This window comes from Hippopotamus amphibius, chromosome 7, assembly GCF_030028045.1.
Source record: "Hippopotamus amphibius kiboko isolate mHipAmp2 chromosome 7, mHipAmp2.hap2, whole genome shotgun sequence".
NCBI classification, from domain to species: Eukaryota; Metazoa; Chordata; class Mammalia; order Artiodactyla; family Hippopotamidae; genus Hippopotamus; species Hippopotamus amphibius.
The window spans coordinates 19046262-19065375 of NC_080192.1; the positions used below are offsets into that span (position 1 = coordinate 19046262).

Below are 19114 nucleotides of genomic sequence, written 5' to 3' on the forward strand. Positions count from 1 at the left end.
CAGGCAGTCAGTCTCTGCCCCTACAGAACATGGAGGAGTTCAGGCTTCCCTGAGCTTTCTTAACCCAGGCTTGGGGCAAAGTTGGCCAGGGGAGGTTTCCTGCAGATATAATGTTTAAGCTGAAACCTAAAGGGCTGGCCAGGGGAGGGGAAGCGGGAAGTACATTCCAGAACGAAGAGACAAATGATTTGAGGTGAGAGAATAAACAAGTGGCCAGGTCATAGCATCCTCATATCCTTTCCCAAGTCCCAAGCTCAGCATTCTTGGAAATAGTGGTGGGGTTGCAGAGGGGACATTCGGTCAGATACAGGATGTTTATTACTCTAAAGTTTGGACTTTAAGGTCCTACCTGTGACCCTGGGTCTGGTGAGCAGGACAGGATCGAGAGTGAATCACAAGGGTTGTTTTTGCCCTTTTGGCCTTAGGGCCAGAGCAGTCGTGATAGTAAAGTGTTTACAGGGAACACTCTATCTTTCATCAAAATAAGAGGACCATTGATTTCCACTGGGGGAAAACGTGCTTACAACCCAGATGACTTTTTCATCTTATTTAAACCCCAAAATATAGATAATGATATAAAGGATGGCCATGTAACTCACTCCCTGCTTAAGAAATGAATCATTACGGAAGTGACTAAAGTCCCTGGGTACCCTGTCCCCATGCACCTCTCTCCTCAGAGGTAGCTATTAATCTGAATTTGATACATATTATTTTCCAATGGATCTTTGTAGACCTTGTTATATAGAGATATCCATTAGGTTATATGGTATGGTTTTGCAAGCTTTGTTTTATTTTACTGAGGTATAGTTGATTTACAATGTTGTGTTAATTTCTGGTGTACAGCAAAGTAATTCATTTATATATATAAATGAATATATATATTATATATATAAGAATAAAATATATATATATTTTCTTATTCTTTTCCATTATGGTTTATCACAGGATATTATATATAGTTTCCTGTGCTCTACAGCAAGCCCTTGTTGTTTATCCAACAAGCTTTTAATCTTCATAAAATTGGAATCATATTGTAACCATCCGTCTGCAGTTTTCTTTTTGGGGAGAAAGTGGGGAACATTATTTTGACATTTGCACATATGTTCTCGCTTGTTCATTTCCCCCTCTCTATTTTCCATAGTGTGACTGTATTTCATTTCCTGTCAGTGGATATTTAGGTTTCCATTGTTTGTCCATGCAAATGGTGCTGCCTTAAACATTTTGTGTGGGTTTGATGATCTAGTTATTGAACAGAAGAACCTCAGATGGAAAACTGGCCCTGTTTTCAGCTGCTAACCTGTTCAAAGCTGGGCATATTTGAGAAACAGCAGCACAGAGCTGACTCTCTAAACATTCATCATGCAGTTAGATCCCACATCCTGAAAATGTAGACAGAGCGCTGGGGTCCACTGATGGCAGGTGAGTTGTGGTTGCTCATCGGTAGCCTGCACTGAAACAGGCCACTGGGCCATCTTGATCTCATCGATCTGGTGGCAAGAAAAGGGGTAGAAAGGGGAACTTGGGACAAGAAGCCTCTTTTCTCTAAAGCCTTAAAAAAAAGCCTGGATTAAGCGGCTAGCCTGGCTCTTCCTGAGGAAGGGGTTTCCTCTGAGCTGGACATAATCCCAACCACGTGGAGGGGAGGGCGGGAAAGAAAGACGCTAACAGAGGAGGACAAGACTCAGCGAAGAGAAGTCCAAGAGATTACAGCAGAGACACTTCCAGGGGAAGCAACGGTGGGATCCCAAAAGATGGTCTCCAGGGCTGAATCCTTCTGATAGTTCAGCTTGAATCTGCCCAAGAACTCTCCTCCACAGTAGAGTGGGGGATAATCTTGAGTTCCCTCTAGAATTTAATTGTGCTGCTCCTGCTTTCCCGAATGTTTTTTAGTTTCCTGTTCAGCCCAGTGGGTTTAATTTCCAGGATCTTGCTCAACCAGGGCTGTTTCTGGCCCTCTCACAAGAGGAGATCAGTAAAATATATAGGAAGCCCTGCCTGGACCTCCATGAGACTTCTCTATTTTTGTAGCTACCATATCTCACCCCAAATGTTGTGATAGTCCTCCGACTGTTTCTGCTTTGCCCCACTAAAGTCTATTCTTTTCTTCTTGGCCATGCCATGCAGCTTGTAAGATCTTAGTTCTCTGACCAGGGATGGAACCCACGATGCCTGCAGTGGAAGCATGGATGCCTAACCACTGGACCTCCAGGGAAGTCCCCAGTCTATTCTTAAAATAGCTGCCAGAGTGCTCCTTTGAAAACTGAGTCCAAAGACGTCTCTTTCTCTGCCCTATTACCTCTTATAGCTTCATTTTTTTTAAATTTTTTTTTATTTTTTACAATCAACTGCATATATTTAGAGCGTACAATTTGGTATCCCAATCTCCCAATTCATCCCCCCCCAACCCTCCCCACTTTCCCCACTTGGTGTCCACATGTTTGTTCTCTGCATCTGTGTCTCTATTTCTGCCTTGCAAACTGGTTGATTTGTACCATTTTTCTATATTCTGCATATATGTGTTAATATACATTTGTTTTTCTCTTTCTGACTCACTTCACTCTGTATGACAGTCTCCAGGTCCATCCATGTCTCTAAAAATGTCCCAGTTTCATTGTTTTTTACAGCTGAGTAATATTCCACTGTATATATGTACAACATCTTCTTTATCCATTCATCTGTTGATGGACATTGAGGTTGCTTCCATGTCCTGGCTATTGTAAATAGTGCTGCAATGAACATTGGAGTGCATGTGTCTTTTTGAATTATGGTGCTCTCTGGGTATATGCCCAGGAGTGGGATTGCTGGGTCATATGGTAACTCTATTTTTAGTTTTGCAAGGACCCTCCATACTGTTCTCCATAGTGGCTGTATCAATTTCCATTCCCACCAGCAATGTAAGAGCGTTCCCTTTCCTCCACACCCTCTCCAGCATTTACTGTTTGTCGATTTTCTGATGATGCCCATTCTAACCGGTGTGAAGTGATACCTCATTGTAGTTTTGATTTGCATTTCTCTAATAATTAGTGATGTTGAGCAGCTTTTCATGTGCCTCTTGGCCACCCGTATGTCTTCTTTGGAGAAATGCTTATTTAGGTCTTCTGCCCATTTTTTGATTGGGTTGTTTGTTTTTTTGATATTGAGCTGGATGAACTGTTTATATATTTTGGAGATTAATCCTTTGTCTGTTGATTCGTTTGCAAATATTTTTTCCCATTCTGAGGGTTGTCTTTTCGTCTTGCTTATAGTTTCCTTTGCTGTGCAGAAGCTTTGAAGTTTCATTAGGTCTCACTTATTTATTTTTGTTTTTATTTCCATTATTCTAGGGGTTGGATCAAAAAAGATCTTGGTGTGATTTATGTTGAAGAGTGTTCTTCCTATGTTTTCCTCTAGGGTTTTTATAATGTCTGGCCTTACATTTAGGTCTTTAATCCATTTTGAGTTTATTTTTGTGTATGGTGTTAGGAAGTGTTCTAATTTCATTCTTTTACATGTAGCTGTCCAGTTTTCCCAGCACCACTTATTGAAGAGGCTGCCTTTTCTCCATTGTATATCCCTGCCTCCTTTGTCATAAATTAGTTGACCATAGTTTATCTCTGGGCTTTCTATCCTGTTCCATTGATCTATATTTCTGTTTTTGAGCCAGTACCATACTGTCTTGATCACTGTAGCCTTGTAGTATAGCCTGAAGTCAGGAAGCCTGATTCCCCCAACTCCGTCTTTCCTTCTCAAGATTGCTTTGGCTATTCGGGGTCTTTTGTGTTTCCATACAAATCATAAAATTTCTTGTTCTAGTTCTGTGAACAATGCCATTGGTAATTTGATCAGGATTGCATTGAATCTGTAAATTGCTTTCAGTAATATAGTCATGTTCACAATGTCTATTCTTCCAATCCAGGAACATGGTATGTCCCTCCATCTGTTTGTGTCGTCTTTGATTTCTTTCATTAGTGTCTTATAGTTTTCTGATTACAGGTCTTTTACCTCCTTGGTTAGGTTTATTCCTAGGTATTTGATTCTTTTTGTTGCAATGGTGAATGGGATTGTTTCCTTAATTTCTCTTTCTGCTCTTTCATTGTTGGTGTATAGAAATGCAAGAGATTTCTGTGTGTTAATTTTGTATCCTGCAACTTTACCAAATTCATTGATTAGCTCAAGTAGTTTTCTGGTGGTATCTTTAGGATTTTCTATGAATAGTATCATGTCATCTGCAAACAGTGACAGTTTTACTTCTTCTTTTCCAATTTGGATTCCTTTGATTTCCTTTTCTTCTCTAATTGCTGTGGCAAGGACTTCCAAACCTATGTTGAATAGTAGTGGCGAGAGTGGACATCCTTGTCTTGCTCCTGATTTTAGAGGGAATGCTTGCAGTTTTTCACCATTGAGGATGATGTTTGCTGTGGGTTTGTCATATATGGCCTTTATTATGTTGAGGTAGGTTCCCTCTATGCCCACCTTCTGGAGAGTTTTTATCATAAATGGGTGTTGAATTTTGTCAAAAGTTTTTTTCTGCATCTATTGAGATGATCATGTGGTTTTTATCTTTCAATTTGTTAATATGGTGTATCACATTGATTGATTTGCATATTTTGAAGAATCCTTACATTCCAGGGATAAACCCCACTTGATCGTGGTGTATGATCCTTTTAATGTGTTGTTGGATTCTGTTGGCTAGTGTTTTGTTGAGGATTTTTGCATCTATATTCATCAGTGATATTGGTCTGTAGTTTTCTTTTTTTGTAGTATCTTTGTCTGGTTTTGGTATCAGGGTGATGGTGGCTTCATAAAATGAGTTTGGGAGTGTTCCTTCCTCTGCAACTTTTTGGAAGAGCTTGAGAAGAATGGGTGTTAGCTCTTCTGTAAATATTTGATAAAATTCACCTGTGAATCCATCTGGACCTGGACTTTTGTTTGTTGGGAGATTTTTAATGACAGTTTCAATTTCATTATTTGTGATTGGTTCTGTTCATATTTTCTATGTCTTCCTGATTCAGTCTTGGAATGTTATATCTTTCTAAGAATCTGTCCATTTCATCCAGGTTGTCCATTTTATTGGCATATAGTTGCTTGTGGTAATCTCTTATGGTGCTTTTTATTTCTGCAGTGTCTGTTGTAACTTCTCCTGTTTCATTTCTAATTCTATTGATTTGAGGCCTCTCCCTCTTTTTCTTGATGAGTCTTGCTAGAGGTTTATCGATTTTATTTATCTTCTCAAAGAACCAGCTTTTAGATTTATTGATTTTTGCTATTGCTTTCTTTGTTTCTATTTCATTTATTTCTGCTCTGGTCTTTATGATTTCTCTCTGTCTACTAACCTTGGGTTTTGTTTGCTCTTCTTTCTCTAGTTTCTTTAGGTGTAAGGTTAGATTGTTTATTTGGGCTTTTTCTTGTTTCTTGAGGTAGGACTGTATCGCTATAAACTTCCCTCTTAGAACTGCCTTTGCTGCATCCCATAGGTTTTGGATCGTTTTATTTTCATTGTCATTTGTCTCTAGGTATTTGCTGATTTCCTCTTTGATTTCTTCCATGATCTCTTGGTTATTTAGTAGCGTATTGTTTAGCCTCCATGTGTTTGTGTTTTTTACAGTTTTTTTCCTGTAATTGATATCTAATCTCATAGCATTGTGGTCAGAAAAGATGCTTGATATGATTTCAATTTTCTTGAATTTACCAAGGCTTGATTTATGACCCAAAATGTGATCCAGCCTGGAGAATGTTCCATGTGCACTTGAGAAGAATGTGTAATCTGCTGTTTTTGGATGTAATGTCCTATAGATATCTTTCAATCCTGCTGATTTATTGTGTCATTTAAAGCTTGTGTTTCCTTATTAATTTTCTGTGTGGATGATCTGTCCATTGGTGTAAGTGGGGTGTTAAAGTCCCCCACTATGATTGTGTTACTGTCGATTGCCTCTTTCATAGTTGTTAGCATTTGCCTTACGTATTGAGGTGCTCCTATATTGGGTGCATATATAGTTATAATTGTTATCTCTTCTTCTTGGATTGATCCCTCGATCTTTAGGTAGTGTCCTTTCTTGTCTCTTGTAACATTTTTTATTTTAAAGTCTATTTTATCTGATATGAGTATCACTACTCCAGCTTTCTTTTGATTTCCAATTGCATGGAATATCTTTTTCCATCCCCTCACTTTCAGTCTGTATGTGTCCCTAGGTCTGAAGTGGGTCTCCTGTAGAAAGCATATATATGGGTCTTGTTTTTGTATCCATTCAGCCAGTCTGTGTCTTTTGATTGGTGCATTTAGTCCATTTACATTCAAGGTAATTATCGATATATATGTTCCTATTACCATTTTCTTAATTGTTTTGTCTTTGTTTTTGTAGGTCCTTCTCTTCTCTTATGTTTCCCACTTAGAGAAGTTCCTTTAGCATTTGTTGTAGTGCTGGTTTGGTGGTGCTGAATTCTCTTAGCTGTAGCTTGTCTGTAAAGCTTTTGATTTCTCTGTCAAATCTGAATGAGATCCTTGCTGGGTAGAGTATTCTTGGTTGTAGGTTCTTCCCTTTCATCATTTTAAATATATCATGCCACTCCCTTCTGGCTTGCAGAGTTTCTGCTGAGAAATCAACTGTTACCTTTATGGGAGTTCCCTTGTATGTTATTTGTCATTTTTCCCTTGTTGCTTTTAATAACTTTTCTCTGTCTTTAATTTTTGTCAGTTTGACTACTATATGTCTTGGCATGTTTCTCCTTGGGTTTATCCTGCCTGGGACTCTCTGAGCTTCCTACACTTGGGTAGCTCTTTCCTTTCCCATGTTAGGGAAGTTTTCAGCTATAATCTCTTCCAGTATTTTCTCAGGTCCTTTCTCTCTCTCTTCTCCCTCTGGGACCCCTGTAATGCAAATGTTGGTACATTTAACATTGTCTCAGAAGTCTCTTAGGCTGTCTTTAGTTCTTTTCATTCTTTTTTCTTTATTCTTTTCTGCATCAGTGATTATCACCATTCTGTCTTCCAGCTGACTTATTCGCCCTTCTACCTCAGTTAATCTGCTATTGGTTCCTTCTAGTGTATTTTTCATTTCAGTTATTGTGTTGCATATCTCTGTTTGCTTGCTCTTTAATTCTTTTAGTTCTTTGGTAAACTTTTCTTGCAACTTTTCGATCTTTGCATCCAGTCTTTTTGCAAAGTCCTGGATCATCTTCACCATCATTATTCTGAACTCTTTTTCCAGAAGAGTGCCTATCTCCTCTTCATTTAGTTGTTTTTCTGGTGTTTTATCTTGTCCCTTCATCTGGTACAAAGTCTGTTGCCTTTTCATTTTCTCTGTCTTTCTGTGGCTGTGATTTTCAGTTCCACAAGATGAAATAGTGCTGATACTGCTTGATTCTGCTGTCTGCCCTCTTGTGGAGGAAGCAGTCTAGGAGGCTGGTGGGTGCTTCCTGATGGGAGGGACTGATGGTGCGTTTGGCTGGGTGGGCGGAGCTCAGTGAAACTTTAATCAGATTTGGTGGATGGAACTCAGTGACACTTTAATCTGGTTGTCTGCCAATGGGTGGGGCTGTGTTCCCACCCTGGTGGTCATTTGGCCAGTGGCGACCCAGCACTGGAGCTTACAGGCTCCTTAGTAGGGCTAATGGTGGACTCTGGGAGGGCTCACACCAATGAACACTTCTCAGAACCCCTGCCCCTGGTGCCCCCGTCTCCTCGGTGAGCCACAGCTGCCCCCCACCTCTGTAGGCAACCCTCCAACACCAGCAGGTAGGTCTGGTTCAGTCTCCTATGGGGTCACTGCTGCTTCCCCCTGGATCCTGATGAGTACACTTTTTTGTGTGCCCTCCAAGAGTGGAGTCTCCGTTTCCCGCAGTCCTGTGGAGGTCCTGCAATCAAATCCCGCTGGCTTTCGAAGTCTGATTCTCTGGGGATTCCTCCTCCCATTGCTGGACCCCCAGGTTAGGAAGCCTAACATGGGGCTCAGAACCCTCAGGACTTCTGCAGTATAACTGTTCTCCAGCTTGTGAGTCACCCACCCAGCATTTATGGGATTTGATTTTAACATGATTGCACCCCTCCTACTGTCTTATTGTGGCTTCTCCTTTGTCTCTGGTGAGTTTTTGGTGAGTTCCAGTGTCTTTCTGTTGATGATTGTTCAGCAGTTAGTTGTAATTCCGGTGCTCTTGCAGGAGGGAGTGAGCGCACATCCTCCTACTCCGCCATCTTGATTTTTCTCTCTCATAGCTTCTTAATATCATTCTAAGTGAAAATTAAAGTTAAAATAATGGCCGATAGGTCATTCTTGATTACTTCTCTGCCTCATGTCCTATTGCCCCCTGCCCCCTGCTCGCTCTGCCCCTGTCACATTGGCCTCATCAATGGTCCTCAGTCATATTGTTCAATATCTGACCCCAGGACCCTTGCACTTGCTGTTCCCTCATGACTTGCTTGCTCACTGACTTCAGGTCTATTCTTATATGTCACCTGTTTAATTTTTGAGGACTTCCTGACCCCATTGTTTAAAATGGCACCTCCATTGAACCCCCGGAATATTCTGTCCCTCTTTCCTGCTTATTTTTCTGTGTTCCATCTGAAGACTGAATATTTTACTTATTTATCATAGTTTTGATTGTCTCTTCCTTTAAGAATATAAGCTCCAGAGGGGCAGGGATTTCTCCTGCTTTGTTCGCTGTTGTAGCCCAGCTCCTAGGACAGTGTTTGGCACAAGGAAGGTGTTGGATTCGATGAGTTATGAAAGGCTCCTGCACATTTACTTGAGACCAATGATGTGGAACTTCGTTGGTGACTGTCTTTGATGTTGCCCCCAGAAAGCTCTGAAACAGGCCAGGACATAACCTCATTTGTGCTTACACCAAGGCAACAGCATGTAGGGGGTCCAAGAAGCCCCCTTTTCCAGTCTAGTCTCATCTGAACATATGCTCAGCATTTCCTTCTCATTTTTAAAATGGGCTCTCAGGGAAAAAGCTGAGAAAAGTTAAAGGTAAAGCAAATATGAAAGGATAAAGTGATGCATGAGCTTAATGTGTTTCAATTCCCAGGAAAATGTGTATCTGTACCAGGTTGAGAAAGGTAGTGTATAATGAATTCTTACTGAATGTCTGTGCTTTCCCTCTTTTTAATTCTCATTAAGCTACTGGGTAATATTACAATTTTTATTTTAAATATGGACAAACAAAAGTTCAGTATGGCCAACCAACATATCCAAAGGTAATGAGTAGTGGAATAGAATTTGAACTCAGATTAGTTCCAAAGCTCACACGCTTTTCACCATTCCATTCTTCTTTCCTTGAGGAATGAATTGGAGGAGGAGAGGAAGGGGCCCTAAGCTTGAGGTCAAGAAAAGGTCCAGAAGCAGGAATCCATTTTTCACAATTCATCATATTTATTCTGTGTATCTCTAGTTTTATCTACTTTGACGTATCCCCCTGTAGAAAGATTTTCTCATGGATGGGAGGAGAAAGGAGTTTCTGGTCAATCCTTGTTAAAATAGACTGTTCATTCCAGTTTGCTTTTCTCTGGTCCCCACACTCTGTGTCCAAGAGTCCTAAGTACTCAAGTTGTTACTCTGCCATCTTGTGCACAGAAGTTAGCTACTGGACGAATTGTGAAATTGTCTTTGGAACGTTTAACTGTAAACCTTTCTTGCCTCTGCCAAGATGTCTACATCAATCAACACAAAGAATGCTTTCTTTATCCCTCCCCCAAGCTGTGGTGAATGTGTATGGGTCGATTTTTAACCTGCATAGAGCCCTTTTTTAAAAATAAAAATTCATTTACTAAAAGGTAACTATGATCAGAATCAGGTTTGGAGATTCATTTCTAAAGCATCTCTTAGCAACCAAAATTATTGGTATCTAAGTGTCCATACTATTAAACCAGAAAAACTCCGCTAAGGAAGTTGCACGCCAAGCTAGAGAGTTAATTGTTAACAAATTGATTCAAATGGGAAAGAAATCTTTTGAAAAATTTGGCTGTGTGTTCTTAGCCAGAAATTTAACTCATATTTAAAAGATACATTTTAATTTTCATTATACGGGTAATATTATGAGACATTTGGCAAATAAATAGAAGTTACACAAAATCTTGTCATAGTTCATCATGGTGCATTTCATTCTAGTCTTTTTTCCCTTGGCCTGGGCATAATTTTTCAAAACATATTTTAACTATCATATATCTATATCCATCGTAAGTATTTTCCCAAATGGCTGTCATTATAACCATTTAAGAGAAAAATTAATTTTCATTATAAAAGTAATAAATGTTGTTTTTAGAAAAGTTGAACTGTGATAAAAAAGAAAATAGAAAGCAGACAAAAATCACCCCTAGGCCCATCATCTAGAGACTATCACTCACATCTTGGGATGCTTACTCGTGCTTTATTTTATGCATATTGTTGTTAGTTTCTTTTTAATGGTTGTATAATCTCCACAGAATGATTACACTACAGTCCACCTAACCATTCCCCTATTGTGAGAATTTAGTCAGCTTACAAATTTTGGTAAAAAAATTTCCCATAAGTTAGATCTCCAGAATAATAAAAACTGAGTTATGGGGCATACATTGTCTTATGGCTATCCCCAAAGCAAGAGGCTTCCCTCTGGAAGTGCTGTCACGCTGCGAGGGGTGGGTGGCGGACACTACCAGCCTATAGTCTGCCTTCCAGACTTTTTTTTACTGTACACCCCTTCTTACCTCCTACGCCACCAGCCCTCCCATGTCCTGCAAATAAACATGCCAGAGATGTGTCCATTCCTGGTTCTTAGCTTTGCTGTTTTCCCTGCTCTACACTAGGCAGGAATTGGTTATCTCTTCATCTGAAGTTTCAATTTAGGTAAATAACATGCGGGGCTTAGCCATTCTCTTTCATCCTGGGCCAAGAAGGATGACATTGCTCTTTGCTACATTTGGGAAGTGACCTCTGTTTGCACAGAAAGCTTTAGAGCAACCACTATCTCTTTGGTCTTCTCTCCCCCACATACCCCTTCTCTCTCTCTAGTCGGGGGGTCTTCACATCAGGTTACCTGGCCACAGGTGCGTTCTCTGCAGCTGGTGCCAGTAAATAATGGCTCCATCATGTACTCCTGGGAATTATGAGGAAGGAAGAGCAGGGAGGGTGCCTGGGTAGAACTGCTAATTGTGTTTACTATTCCCAGAGGTTTTCATTTTGGGGGGCTTGGCATAATAGTCATAATAATGATAAAGGCTGATATCTGTGGGATGCTCACAGTATCCCTGGTGGGAAAGGCTGTGTAATTCAAAGACCAATGTCTGAAATTAGAGAAAACGGGTCTCCCTCTCCAGCCACTTTTAACAAAGCATCTTTATCTCTGATTTCATTTTTTACATCTTCCTTAACCTCTTCAGAGGATTGTTGGGAAAGTCACAGAAAATAATTCTAAATTGTAAAGTGATATTCAAATGCAAAAAGGTATTATTATTGTAATTATCCTTGTGCTCTTCAACCATGTGCTACTAACAATCAAGGAAAAAAATACACTTCTTGAACTACAAGGTTGATAAATTTCATTTCTTTGAAATTATAGAGTTATTCAAGTTAAACATTTTTTTCTGGGTACATTTCATCCATTTCAATGTTTGGGGAAACCCCCTTTTTGTTTTTTTTATTTTAATAAAGTAAAGAGGATACGCCTTGGTTTTCTTTGCAAGGAACAGCACTGTCAATGAAATCACACTTTTGAATAAGTAGCAAATAAGAACCACCCATTTAGATTTGAGGACCAATTTAAGTAAATGGCTCTTTTTAAATGACAAACCCATAATAGCTAAAGTATCACCAGCTAAAGACGTCAAAGTTAAGAAGTTTTATTAAGTGAGTATTATTTTTGTGGCATTTAATGAATGCCTGTACGTGAGTCTTCCCTTCTCAATGAGACCTCATGTGTCCGCCCTATTAAGTACTGCAGTCTGCCCCACTCCATCCCAGGCATGCTTGTTCCCTTCACCCTGCTCTGCTTTGTATTTTTTCCTTAGCCTTTATCACTCTAATCATTATAAAATAATACATAAATCACTTATCTTTTATGTTTGTTTGTCTCTTCGTAACTTGAATGTAAGCTTTATAAAGGAAAATATCTTTGTTTTGTTCACTGATGTATCCCAACCACCTAGAAGAGTGATCGGTACTTGGTAGGTGCTACGTATACATCTGTGGCAATGAAAAGTAATTATATAAAAATATGAATAGTATGACCCTGAATAATTGTAACTGAGCATTTACTATGTACCTGGTAGTGTGCATGTATCATCTCATCCAATGTTTCCAACAAATTTATGAAGCAGGTATGATAAGACCACCAAATTACAGATGGAGAAACTGATGGTTCGAAACATGAAAGTACATTTTATGAGGTCTCGTAGCCAATATAATTAAGAGCTTTGATTTAAACCCAATAAGCCTGACTCCTATGGACTCTATTCAAGCAGAACAATGTTACTTCTATGCATTGATTTATTTATGGAGCTACTATTATTGATATTCTATGGAATGTCATTCCGGAAAGGAGGTTTTCCTGTGTAAATATTTTTGGCAACCACTCACACAAGTGAAATCTTATGTTTGCACCTCTAGGCCCTGAGCAGATTTCCACATGATTAAATTCTGTGGCATTTGAACTATCTCCCCCACGATTAGCTATTTGGTTTTGCAGAAGAAAAGGTAAACAACTTTTGCAGTGTTAAAGGCTTTCTTCTACTCTTATATTAAAGAAAGGAAGGAAGGAAGGAAGGAAGAAACTCCTGTTCCTCATCTCTTCACCTTTCATTGTGTTTTGCTTTGGTTTTGCATATTTGGTCTATGTCAATTCCAGTAACTGTCCCCTTCATATACTCCCTTACTCCTCTCTTCTAGGAGAATGATATAAACCTGACCCACATTGAATCAAGACCTTCACGTTTAAAGAAAGATGAGTATGAATTTTTCACCTATCTGGATAAACGCAGCATGCCCACTCTGGCAAACATCATCAAGATCTTGAGGCAGGACATTGGTGCCACCGTGCACGAGCTTTCCCGGGATAAGAAGAAGGACACGGGTAAGAGACAGGAATTTTGCAACACAAAGGACTCTACATTCTCATCATAAAATAACGGCAAAAATAATCTCTCTCCTGAAAGACCAGGATTAAGTGAGAGGATATAGGTTAGGGACTCAGAAGAGTGCCTGGCATATTTAGACATTTAATAAATATTCTTTTTCTCCTTCCTCAAGATAGCTATTTCTAATATTAGTTGTCTTCTGAAATTTTTATATATTTTTCATTCGTGGATTATTTTGCTCTCAATTTCCTAATTTCTAGAGGTAGGATGATTAGGGTATCCAGGGTGCTTTATATATAAATATAATTTTAAGACAAATTCTTTAGTTATCTCCATTTCATCTCATGGGCTCTCCCCAAGTCCTTCTCACAACATGCCAATTCTGGAGCTGGAGCACCTTGGTTCCTTGTTCTTAGGACTTTTACTGTCTCTCTGTCTCTTCCACTAGATTACAAGCTCCTTGAGGGCAGGGAGAGTCTCTTACCTATGTTAATAGTCTCAGAGTTTAGAACAGTGCTTAATACACAGCTCTCAGCAAATGCTTGTGAGTGACTGACTAAACAGAGCAGTTGTCAAGCCTCTGCCCCCTTATTTAATTACTGAAATTGCTTCTGAGTCCAAAGTTGTTCTGCTTGCCGCACGTCAGGCCAATAAATCAGGAGACAAGTTGTTAGGGCAAGGAATAACGGCTTTATTCGGAAAGCCAGCAGACCGAGAAGATGGCAGACTAGTGTCTCAAAGAACCATCTTACCCCCGTCAGAATTCAGGCCTTCTCTGATACTAAAAAGGGGAAAGGGGGCGGTTGTTTGTTGCAAACTTCTTGGTGCCGGAATCCTTTGTTCTTGCAGGTGTCCACATAGGTCAGGTCATGATGTTCCTATAAACCTCCAACAAAACAAATATTATTCTCTGTTCTGCAACTATTTATCCCTATATGTATGGACCCTTAAAGGCCAAAGTCCTGAGAATAGGCTATCCTGTGCATTTCAAGCCGTAGGCAACATTCTTTTACAAAACGTGCAAAGCCAGCAGACTAAGCACAGGCAACAGAGCCCAAAAGGTAAAGAAACATCTAATATGGAGTCAGGATTGTTCTTCCTTATTACAAAATGTTGTCCATCGATGTGCCCTGGAGGGGAGTAGGGCAGTAGAGTGTAGGAATTAGGAGTATGGGCTTGGGGCTGGACAGGCTTTAGTTCAAGTCCTGCTTTTTCCGTTTATTGGCTTTGAGACTCTTGACAAGTCTCTGTAACTACTCTGACCTCAATTTTTCAGAGGGCTTTTGTGAGGATTAAATGAGATCTTTCATAGTCAGTGCGTAAAACAGTGCCCAGCTGGATAAATGAGAGCATGTGATGGTGGTTAAATGGATGAGCCATGCTGATATATTATTATTAACTAAAGGCCATACATTTGAGGCCATGCTTTGCACTGTGTAGTTCTGTTGGTTTTGATGAATGCATGATGTCATGTACGCACCATTAGGTCTGGCGCAGAATGATTTCAGTGCCCTCAAAGTGTCCTGTGCTGCCTCTGCTCATGCCTCCCTCTCTACCCTCTCCTCCTGGCAACCATTCATCTTTTTATTGTCTCCATGATTTTGACTTTTCCAGAATGTCATGCTGTATGAGTATGAAATCATAGAGTATATATCCTTTTTGGACTGGTTTTGTTTTTCATTTATCAAGGTTTCTCCATGCCTTTTTGTGACTTGATAGCTCATTGTTTTGTAATTCCTGCATAATGTTCCATTGTAGAGATGTACCACATCTAGTTTATCCATTTTGCTTATGCTATTGAAGGACATCTTGGTTTCTTCTCAATTTTGGCAATTAGGGATAAAGCTGTTAAACATTCATGTGTGGGTTTTTCTGTGGACATAAGTTTTCAACTCATTTGAGTGAATACTTAGAAGTGTGATTGCTGAAATGAACTATTTTTTTCCTATATCACCAAAAATTTTTTCTATTGTAAAATCAAAAGCTTTCTTTTTGCCAAAACATTGAAGACTAGCTCAAGAGGGTTTCAGGCTCTGTAGCTGAAAATAGTATGTTAATAGGCAGAGATGCTTTAAAATGAGACAAGACCCACCTCTGCATTGGCCACTGAAACATTTTCCAAAAGATACCTCTGAGGCCTTCCTAGGAGATCGCTTCTCTTCCTGCCCTGTCCTCTTGTGGCTATAACCAAGGCAAGGAAGTCCATCCTGGGCTCTGCCCTTGCCCGAGGGTAGATAGCCTTGCACAAGGGCTCTGCTCACTGGGGGCGGGTACTTGGAATTCCTTCTCAGATTAACCCTATCTGCCTTCCTTCCTCTTCCACCTCCCAAGTGAGCTGCTTCCCTGATGACCGCCTTCTCTTTCTTTTCCGGCCACCTGCTCCTAACAGGAGCCGCAGGCCCTCAGGGCAAAGGGCCTGCCGGATCCTGGGGCAGGCTCTGCCTTTGCTCAGAGCAGGTGGAGGCCAGGCCAGCTGGGGCCCTGGCGTAGGAAATCAAAACAATGGACAGGCAAGCAGGCGGCCCCTTGGGGAGGCAAGGAAGATGTACACAGATCAGCTGATGGCTTGGCAGGCTGAACTGGAGACTCAGAAAGGGGATGTGGAAGAACAGTTAGGAGCCCAGACTCCGGAAACAGGACACACACTTAGTGCGATTTTGGGCAAATTACTGATCACCACCGTCTATCACTGTAGTCAATGGGAGTGAGAGTCACTGTCTCACAGGATTAATGAAATAACACCAGTGGAGCCCTGAGGACAGCACAGAGCATGTTTAAGGGCTTAATAGAGGTTCTCTATTCTTAGCATTATCACCACTGTTATTATAAATAATGACCTGAGCACAGGAGCCATGAGAAGCCAGCCTGTACACAGCTACGTTTTCAAGGATTCTGGGAACCGGAAAATGACCTCAGAGGTCATGCAGCCCAACAGACTCCGTAATTTTTCATCGTAAAAAACGGAGGCCATGACTTGCCTTAAGGCACAGAGTGAATTCCGTGCAGCTGTAGGCAAGCCAGTGTCCTGCACTGCTCTGTACTAGGCACCGTGCTTGGAGCTGGAGGGAGAGAGAGTCAGCACGGCCTGTCCTTAGGGAGCTCACAGGCTGCCCAGGGTGACAGGACAGCCAGGTGAATACAGAAGAGCGGCAGGTGCTGTGATGGAGACACGGCTGGTGGAACGCGGCCTCTTCTCCACTTCTAACTCTGAGGGCCCAGCAAGTACGAAAGTGAAGAAGCCAAGGTTCTAACCATGTCTTCAGTGATGCGCTCATCAGAGGTAGAATGTGGCACAGGTTTGATTCCCTGGTGGGGCTCAAACTGGCAGGGCGTGGATGGGTATCGCTGGCTTGATATTTTACCCAGCAAGGGAAAAACTGCTCACACTAACCCTTTAAAATGACACGTGTTTCGGGACCCCTGTTTCGTCGCGTGGCTGTTCACCCTGTCCCATGCTGGCCGCCCCTCCCTGACACGGTTTCCTGACCTTCATGTCCACGTAACAGACCGCTGTTCTGGATGCAGTGATGCTGAAACAGCCCAGCCCTGCACCTGCTGAGAGACACGGGCCCTTTGGGTTTCTGGGGTAATTTTTATGAACTGGAGTCTGGGCCCAGAAACAGAGCTTTTTAGGGGAAACAACCATCCCTTTGCAGAGTCCTTCTTTCCATCGAACCCCCCTGGAGGATGATTAGAAGAAAAGCATCACCGTAGATCTGAACCTTTGATTCTTTCACTCCACAAAATACCGTTTCTATGGAGGGGCTCAGATCTCAAGGGCGAGTCTGACAGCTGGTTGAAGGCGGGAGATCTGAATCCCTCAAATCAATTAGGCTAAACCACTTTCCATTCTAGTTTTTAAACTGTTCAGAAGGCCGTGTGGGTGCTAGAAAATGAAAGTTTTCAGTTTCTTAATTGCTAAAGTTCCCCACCCAAAACAGCTTAAGGGAAGGCTAATTACGGTGACATGTTAAAGAAACCCCAACCTTCTAAAATGCCTCCTGGAGAAGCTGATGGGAGTTTAATAGGATTTTAATCCAGAGAGTCTTTTAAATACTTGAGGTCTATTCTCCTGCTACCCTCTCTCCTGATGACCTCAAATCCTTCTTCAACCCAACATGAAAGAGCATTAATATCTTCCATCGATCAATCTACTAATCCTTTTACCTTTCCCTTTGAGTCCTCTGCATGACATTACATTTAGCGGGGGGGTGGGGCTGGAAAATTCCTACATGGAGCCAGATTGCAGCCAGGAGAAGCAGATGGACAAAATGACTTGGCTAGACAGAGGTGTAGGATCATCACCTTTAGAGAAATTTATCTGTTTGGAGTTATTTTCCAAGAGCAATTGGCCATTGAGTAGATTTTCTTCAAGTTGTTGTGATTGAAAGGCTCTTGGTGTAGAAACAAAGGGATTCCAGACTGCCAGGACACCTGCGTTTTCTGTAGAGTAGAAAGGCTGTTTATTTATTTATTCATCTCTCTGTCTATCTACTACCTATCTATCTAGCCTGGGGGCTCTTATGATTTTGTCTTTTTGTTTCAATTAATTCCTGAAGCAACGATTTAAGTGGAAAAATTATTGTAAGACAAAGTAACATGATTATATGTATTCCTTCTCTTTTATACAACCCCTCCTAGCCCTCTTGTTTTCTCTTTTCTGCTTCAATATTGCTGCCCTGAAAGGCAGTGCCATGATGAGGCTGAAGTTTCGGATCCATCGTGGGAGGAGGAGGGACAGGGTTCCTCGGAGGAGTTTGAAAAGCCCCTGGGATTGTGGGCAAAATGATACACGTGCACCTGCATGCAGATTTTTTAAGAGAGAAGATTTTCAAAGGGGTCATGGCTCCTAAAGAGTTGAGACCCTGTAGAGAGAAGCTTGCTAGGGCAGGAGGGGGCCAGATGGTCAGGGTTTTCCCCCTTGTCCACCACCTGTGCCTGCCTTTCCTCTCTCTCTTCCTCTGCTCCTCTGTTTGGTTTCCATCAACTTTCCTTTGTCCCCTCCTCATTTCCAAACCTCCTCCCCTGCGTTTCACTCGGGCCCCATGTGTGCCTTGGGGCTGTAGATGCTCGTGGCCCTGGGCCTGCAGGAGACCCGGGATCTGCATGTTTGTAAAGACACACAGGACTGATTGGCAGCCTTTTCCAGTCTACCTGGATGCGTGCTGCCTGTGTTGATGCTGCTGGAAGTCCGCTGGCAGCTGGGGGTGGGACTGTTTGACCCACCGCGGAGAGGATAAGCCTGTTCAGGGGGACGTGGCACCAATCCTGCAGCTGGAAGCTGGTCCAGGGTTTGCCCCCTTGCAATCTGTCAGAGGCAGCTCTAGCCACTGGCAAGGAAAGATCCCGAGTAAATGCTGTTTCTGTAGCCAGTCTGTTTACCAGGTCGCAGGGCTTCAAGCTGAGGAAAATCATAAGATTATAAGCAGGCTTTCATTCTAACAGGAACTCCTTGTTTGCATACCAAATCCAAATAATTTCCCCCTTAGGTGGTCTCATTTAAGCTTTGCAACAGTCAACTCAGATAGCTAGAGCGACAGAGGACATGATTCTCATTCTCAGCGTTAGGAGATGAGACAGAGGTACACTTGAATGGCAGCGTGGATTTTGGAGTCTTCATTTTTCCCGTTCAGTTCCAGGGCTATAGTTGTTTTGGCCAAGTTGCTCACCCTCTGTAGGCCTAGCTTTTCGCATCTGTAAAATGAAAGTGTCTGTGTGCCCAGTGCAGTTGTGTGACTTCTGTGATATAATTTGCACAATGTGCCTGGCATAAGGGACCCATGCAAAATGGTCAGTAAACTTATCCCTGAGTCTTTTCTAAGGACACCTGGTGAATCTTACAGCTGAGGCAAAGCCAGAATCCCCAAACGCCTGATCTTTGGTAAAGTAAGTTCACCATGATGTGCTTTTCGGATCAATCCAAAAGATTGTGAAAATTACAAAGAATTAGACTGAGAACACCTTTTCTCTCTGTGACAGGTGTGTTCCCTCCATTGCAGGAGGTAATAAGAGGATATGAAATGATTGTAACTGAATGTCAGTTTGCCATTCATGTTGGATTGAGGGAGAATCATAGCAAGCCAAAAAGAGCAA

General features: G+C 41.5%; 1 protein-coding gene across 1 annotated transcript in view; it reads left to right on the forward strand.

Annotated features, from left to right (window-relative positions):
- PAH (phenylalanine hydroxylase) overlaps positions 1–19114 on the forward strand; it is a 77174-nt gene that overhangs the window by 12512 nt on the left and 45548 nt on the right. Inside the window, exon 3 of the mRNA XM_057741373.1 lies at positions 12834–13017. Coding sequence (XP_057597356.1) covers positions 12834–13017 — 184 coding nt within the window. The remainder of the gene's footprint in view (positions 1–12833; positions 13018–19114) is intronic.